Source organism: Bidens hawaiensis, unplaced genomic scaffold, assembly GCF_021521415.1.
Source record: "Bidens hawaiensis isolate Kalapana, Puna unplaced genomic scaffold, B.hawaiensis_p1.1 tig00030468_1, whole genome shotgun sequence".
Lineage (NCBI taxonomy): Eukaryota > Viridiplantae > Streptophyta > Magnoliopsida > Asterales > Asteraceae > Bidens > Bidens hawaiensis.
In genome coordinates, this window is record NW_027495069.1 from 199,084 (window position 1) to 205,916 (window position 6,833).

The window sequence follows — 6,833 nt, forward strand, 5'->3', positions numbered from 1 at the left end:
ATGCGAAGAGAAGAACATCTGCAAACCGGAATAATTTGCAAGTCAGAAGATGGTCTAAGGAAAGAGGAAGCCATTGAAGTTCAAGAACGACCAGTCTTCTCGATATATGTCATGCATCCGGTTCTTACTAGGTAAGTTTAAATTTTGGTGGTCTGACCCGTTAAAGAGTTTTAAATCATTTTTTAATTCCATCGAGAAAATTTCAATGTTTAACAAGTACCGGGTGGAACTGAACAGGTTAGATAGGGTCCAGGTCAAAAAGAAACCTCCTGATTAAGTTCAAGTGTGGGGAGGTTCCGCGGAGTTTGTATAATTGTCGAGTCACTAACGTAGTCTTTTGTAGTTTTTCTTTGTTTTTGTGTTTTTAAGTTTTTGCAGAATTTGAGCTAGAAGAGCATCCCTTTGAAATATAATGCAACATTCAAGTGTGGGGATGGAGAAGCAGGAGCCATATACTTTTTATTTATCTATTTGCTGCTATTATTCATATTATATATTGTTTAGGGTTGGTTGGTCTGGTGACTTTGAAAGTTTAACATATATCAAGTTGATAAGATATGTTTTAGATACTGTTTGATGTGTTTACCGCTTCCGCTCGTGAGTAAGAGAAGGAGATACCGTTTGCTGAGTACGTTCGGAGTTGGAGGACAGCTATGAAAGAAGACTTTGGCATCATATCGACATTCGCATATTACCAGCTAAATCTTTTCCATTATTTATCTTGCTTGTTTATTTTTATTTTTGGTTTTGGTTTTTAGGTTTTTAGTTTTTGTATTTCGAATTTCTTTTTATTTTTCGTCCTTATTCTTGCATTGAGAACAATAAATATTTAAGTGTGGGGATAGAATACATATGTTTTTTTTTTCGTTTTAGTTTTTAATTATCTATTAAAAAAAAGAAAAAAGTTTTGAAAAATGTCCATTGATTTTGTTTCTTTTTGCGTATAAATGGGAGATGAGGATACTTATCGGGAATCGGTTTTTCAAACTACTAATAATAAGATATAATTAAAGAACACGCACTTAACTTGGGATGTGTCGGTAGGCTCAGCCTTTAGAATGAAAGGGCAGTTTGATAGTTGGTTTTTATCGATAAATATGATTTTTAGTGGAAAACATGTTGAGTCTGTATTAAATACGAGATGAAAGGTCAGGCCATACTCAAGCCTCATTTTTAGTTTGATTGTAGAAATTATGAATTTTAAAGAAATCTGAATACGCTATCATACGATGCTTGGGTAGGTTTAAACGTTAGAGTATATCGTGTAGCCGGTGATATAAACTTAAAACTTACACTTCTAGTTTAGTGTTTAACACTTCATAGGCATATGGTTTTATAGCCTTAAATCCTGTATTGATGGGATGCCTCGGGTTCGGAGACCACGGGTCATTTTACGGTTGTTCATCTGGGTATCTTCGGATATTTAAATAAATAAAAGCTTTTAAGCATAAACCCGCAGTTTACTACAATCATTACATTCGCTTACATCAATTACAGTGAAGTAAAATCTTGATGATCCAGTGATCATCCCGCTGTTAGTCATACGTGGTCCTCTTACTTGCGTCCCATACCATTAAGAACAGGATCAACTAGAGACACGACGTATGTAACCGACAGATGGAAACTTGTAAAATCATGTGTGGTAATGGGTCCAAGGTATTGCTTGATAACGAGGGTATGTCATGTAGTAGGGAACACTAGCTAGTTAGTTGAATAATTGAACCTTAATCGTATCTAATGGCTGCTTAGTATATTTTGATGTTTAAATTTAGGTGGATAAACAATATCCTTGATCGTCTTAGCTGTTCATGATAAATGTGCAACAATGTTTTAATCTGCTATTATGAGGTTTAAGTCAAGCTGGGGTGGTTTGATCCGGTAAAATCTAAAATAAAACGGGTCTTGACTGTGGGTTCCACTAGATTATATACAAAATAATAATAATAATAATAGTTGGATCTTACTTGTCCCGGTAAAGACAAAGGCATGGGTTTAAGTGGACAACAAAACGCATGGAATGCGATGCGATTAGTTTGTATGCGATGCGAATTGAAATTCTTATGCGATGCGATTAGAATTTCAATGCGATGTGAATTGTTTTCTATGCGATGCGAATTGATTTTTCTAATGCGATGCGAGTTGTTTCTGGTGCAATGTGATTTGTTTCTGGTGCGATGTGATTGATTTTTATGCGAATTCTTTTGCCCTCTAGAAAAAATATCATTGATTTAACCCAAATTTATGGATATAGGTCTTACCAAAACCAAATAGCTCTTAAACGGGTTATAACATCTCATTAAATTAAAAATTAATCTTACCAATTATTTGATATGAAAATCCTACAAAATAGGAATATACTAAAATTTAATATCCAATTTAAAAAGAAAAAGATATTATTTATAATTAACAAACAATTTTATAGTAAAAACATAAGCGGGTCATGGGTCACCAAATCCAGATAGCTTTTAAATGGGTTATAACATATCATTTATTTATGAAACCCTTTCATCATCAAACCCTAAGTATATTAACTTTCTTACAATAAAGAAAATTAAAATCCAAAAAATAAATATTAAAAAACGAAAAATGTAAAACAACCATTCTCTCAAGCTATCAGATTACTTTATTTGTAAATGAAGGCTTTTTACGTATTTGACCCGAATTCACGGGTAAAGGTCTCACTAAACCCAGATAGCTCTTAAGCGGGTTATAACATCTCATTATATTAAAAAATAATCTCATCAAATATTTGATATGAAAATCCTATCAAATAGGAATATACTAAAAATTAATATCCTATTTTATTTTAAAAAAAGATATGATTTATAATTAAGAAACAATTTTATAATAAAGAAAATAAACGGGTAATGGGTATCACCAAATGCAGATAGCTTTTAAACCGAATTATAACATATCATTTATTTGTGACACCATTTCATCATCAAACCTCAAGTATATTAATTATTAACTTTCTTACAATAAATAAAATTAAAATCCAAATATACATATATAAATATTAAAAACGAATAATGTAAAACAACCCCCCGTAATACGGGGGATAAAATCTAGTATGTTTATATAAGTGTGTCTAGCATCGTGGGACATATAAATAATACATAAAAGTGTATGTTCGGGCGCATTATGGTAGAGAAAGTGACTGTGTTTAGGGCATCGCTTGCCCCACGGGTCACGTGTGAATGTGTGGGGGAGTAAAAGTGTTGAATGGAGGGGAATCCAAAATCTTTCTCTCTAATTATTAATCCCAAAAAAACAAAGATTGGAAACAACTGTATAGATGTTGATTGATGTTACAAACATAATATATCTTAATCCGTAGCATTGTTCTTTACTTATTTTATTAATAATGATTTAATTGTCTTTAATATGAGACAATATTAATTAAATAGCTTGGCAATCAAAACGGTTAATCCTGATAGTACACAACTCATGAAACAGCTAAATGGTTAAATCAGGAAGGAAAACAGTTAAAAGATTAAAAGTTGGTGACCGAGATAATCAAGAATGAGAATATAATGATGAAGTATGCAAACACAATTATTAGACGACACTGTTACATGTGCTTCAGTCCCCGATTTTAGAGATAAACGTGTATTTTAATTAATTTATCTTGTTTCCTTGTTCAAGTCTATTTAAGAGTATTGGTGAGTAACAGGGCCGTCTTCGAGAATTTAAATATCTCGGTCAAGCCGAAAAAAAAGGCCCATAGCCTTAACGAGTACGAAATATATAAGCTAATTTTTTAAACGATACTTAATGTTATAACAATAAATATAGAAAAATATATTATCAAAATCAAATACCGTAATAACTAACGATCAACCAATGATCCGTGAAACTCTCATAACATTGGGAAAAAAATAGCTTGGTCCATGATGGCTAGCTTTGTCAACCATGGAGGAGCCTGGCGGTTAACAGCGAATCAACAGTGGTGGTCAGCTGGGTTAGTCGTTGTTCAGCATTCGTAAAGAAGAAAGGAACCAAAAAGAAATTCAATCGACCGCTATTTTTTTGTTTTGCATCGGGTTTTTATTTATTTGTTTTTTTTAATTTTTGGTTTTAGTTTGGGTCCAATAATTTGAACTTGATTAAATGAAATATGGATAAAAAAGAATTTTAGGCCAAATAATTATGAGATTGTAAAGAGCAATTCATATTTTATAAGTTTTATATTTTTAAATGTATATATAAAAAATATAGATACAAAAAATTTTGGCCCCAAAAAATTACATGCCCCGGCCGACGGTCCGACCGGCGCCATCCTCCATCCGGCCATGGTGAGTAAGTTAGAGTTTTAATATAAATAGATGATTTAGGGTTCTTGTTTTTTATGTGATTTTCGTTATTATAATATTAAAAGAGTAATAAAGAGTCACCAAAAATATCAGTGTTATTTGATTCAATTAAGTCCAACAAATACCTCCATTCAAAAGATGTTTCATGATTTTATTTTGGAAACTCACTATTATACAGTTTGATTGTTGTTTTAGGGATATGAGTTTGTACGTTGTATTATGGATTCAAAGACATTTTTATTTTCAAAGAATTTTTGGCGAATTTTTAAATAAAAAAATTACCACCATGGCATTAGATAATTGGTAACATGGAAAATATGGCATAGTAGTAAATCAAACACACATAAATAAATAAATAAATAAACATCAGATGCCATTATGATTTTATATTTTGCCCATTAATTAAAGATAACCTATAACTATAATAAAAGAAGGGCATATATTCTAAGCCTTAATTTATTTTCTTATTTATATTATTTTGCATCCGAATGTTCCAAATGGTGCTAGTTAAGCCTGCAAGTAGATAGAGATAGCCATGTTTCACGTGGGTCTTTAACGTATAATCGTCATATTTAATAACCAAACTCGGCCAATTTCATGTATCTATGTGGTTAAATGGCTTAAAGCTCGATAGAAGTATAAAACCATGAGGTGGTCCAATTCGAAGCATAACCATATTATTAAATTGAAACACATAGTTTGTAAATTCAAGCTATTAATTAAAAATGAATGCTTATCATGTAAGCATAAGCTTGGCCCACAATCAACGTTTGTTGTTATGGAAAAAAAGTTTCATGAGCCGTTTAATCACCGAATGGCTATACCCACCCCATTTGATATCACATCACAAAATGAATGTCCACAAACACTCAGACTACCGATTTTACCCCCAAAAAAAACTTTGAAAAATATTGGTTAGAACGGTCGTTATGACCATATGAGAGTCGAACTTTGAAAATCTTTTGTTAGAGAGGCCATTCGGTCGATATCTAGACGGTTGTTTTAACCATAAGCGGTCAAATTTTGAAAACTATGGTCAAAACGGCTGTGTGACTCTATCTGGACGACTGTTTGAAATGACATATGATTAGATGTCAAAATGTATAACTGGTCCCGAAAAGAAAATACTTCATTCCTAGACCATATTTGATCATATTTCTATACATACAAACAGAAAAATGAGATATTGTATACATAGGCACACTTGTAGTCACACGGAAACTTGATATTTCATCACACAAAATACTGATTTATTTGATTTACCGGCAGGGACATGAAATTAGCTTCTTAATTTATACAAAAATAAAAACTCAACTTTAAGGTCCATTTTGCACTCAAACATTGTGACAACCCATAATTAAACTTTGGCTTACTTTGTCAGCAATAGACACATATATGATATATACTTCCACTCAAACCGATCAAAGGAAGCGAACCACTAAATAACTTCGATATGACAAACTAATTCACACAGAATTACCACGACACACACGCTTTTTAATCCAAACGGAAAGACCTAGCCAACAATCAGGTACTACATGTCTCTTACTTCAAACATGTTGCGGTTCTTGACAACTAAATCAAACATATGCATTGATTTGAGCTTGTTGAAGTCTTTAGGGAGAGAAATGAGATGCACAGTCGATCTTTTGTGAAACTGCAACAAATCAAGATCATCATAGTACCTTTCCCAGCCTAATGATGACAAGATTCTTTCCAGCACACCATACGAAGTCACCACTTCGTTCGTTGGTACATGAACCAAGACCTTACGTCGTCCCGAACCCTGAAAGCAATCACTTCCAGGGCTCTCCACTAGTTGAACCACACCGTTCTGCTTGAACACCCAAACACCAGACATATCTTTAGTTAGTTCTTGACTAGCTAGCTAGATAACGTTTTATGTTTGGTTTTTTAGTTGAGCTTTGGAGAACAAGAATATGAAAATATGGAGTTGGGGTGGAGGTTTATATAAGAGTTTAAAGCTACGTGGGGTACATAAAAGTGTGTGTTTGGGCCCATTTATGTGTTTAGGGCATCACTTATCCCACTTGTGAATGTGTGGGGGAGAGGAAATTTTGATGGGCGGAATATCAAATCTTTTTCCATCTCGTTATTAATCCCCACAAACAACTGTATGAACTTGCATCTTGTGTGACCAGATGTTGATTGATGATATTACATTACTACATGCATTTATCGAATGAAAACTTTAGCATTAGTAGTTATTTGTTTGTAAAAACTTAATATTTATCACGTACGTTTAAGTTTATGAATTTACAAATTCTTTTAAGTTTATATTTATTTATCTTATTTTGGATAGATTTAGCTTCACTTGTTTTAGATTTATTGCGACAAATTGCATAAGACGCCAAACAAATGCACAAAATCCATGGCAAATAGTTTCGGTTGCAATTTTGGTGGCTAGTACTTCAGTTGCAAAACTGTACACATGTGGTCACTAACAGTTCAATCATAAAATCGGTCGTAAATAAAATTGGTAGCTAAACAATTCAATTT

The 6,833-nt window shown here is 32.7% G+C and overlaps 1 protein-coding gene across 1 annotated transcript; it reads right to left on the bottom strand.

Annotated features, from left to right (window-relative positions):
* Positions 1–5,823: 5,823 nt before the first annotated feature.
* On the bottom strand, positions 5,824–6,224 carry LOC143580407 (flowering-promoting factor 1-like protein 3). The gene has a single exon (XM_077063438.1). It carries the CDS (start codon positions 6,172–6,174, stop codon positions 5,848–5,850), a length of 327 nt encoding a protein of 108 aa, XP_076919553.1. The 5' UTR covers positions 6,175–6,224; the 3' UTR covers positions 5,824–5,847.
* Between the last annotated feature and the right edge of the window lie 609 nt (positions 6,225–6,833).

What these genes read in the sequence shown, in the direction of transcription:
- LOC143580407 (XM_077063438.1), bottom strand. Translation starts at nt 6,174, where the DNA reads ATGTCTGGTGTTTGGGTGTTCAAGCAGAACGGTGTGGTTCAACTAGTG.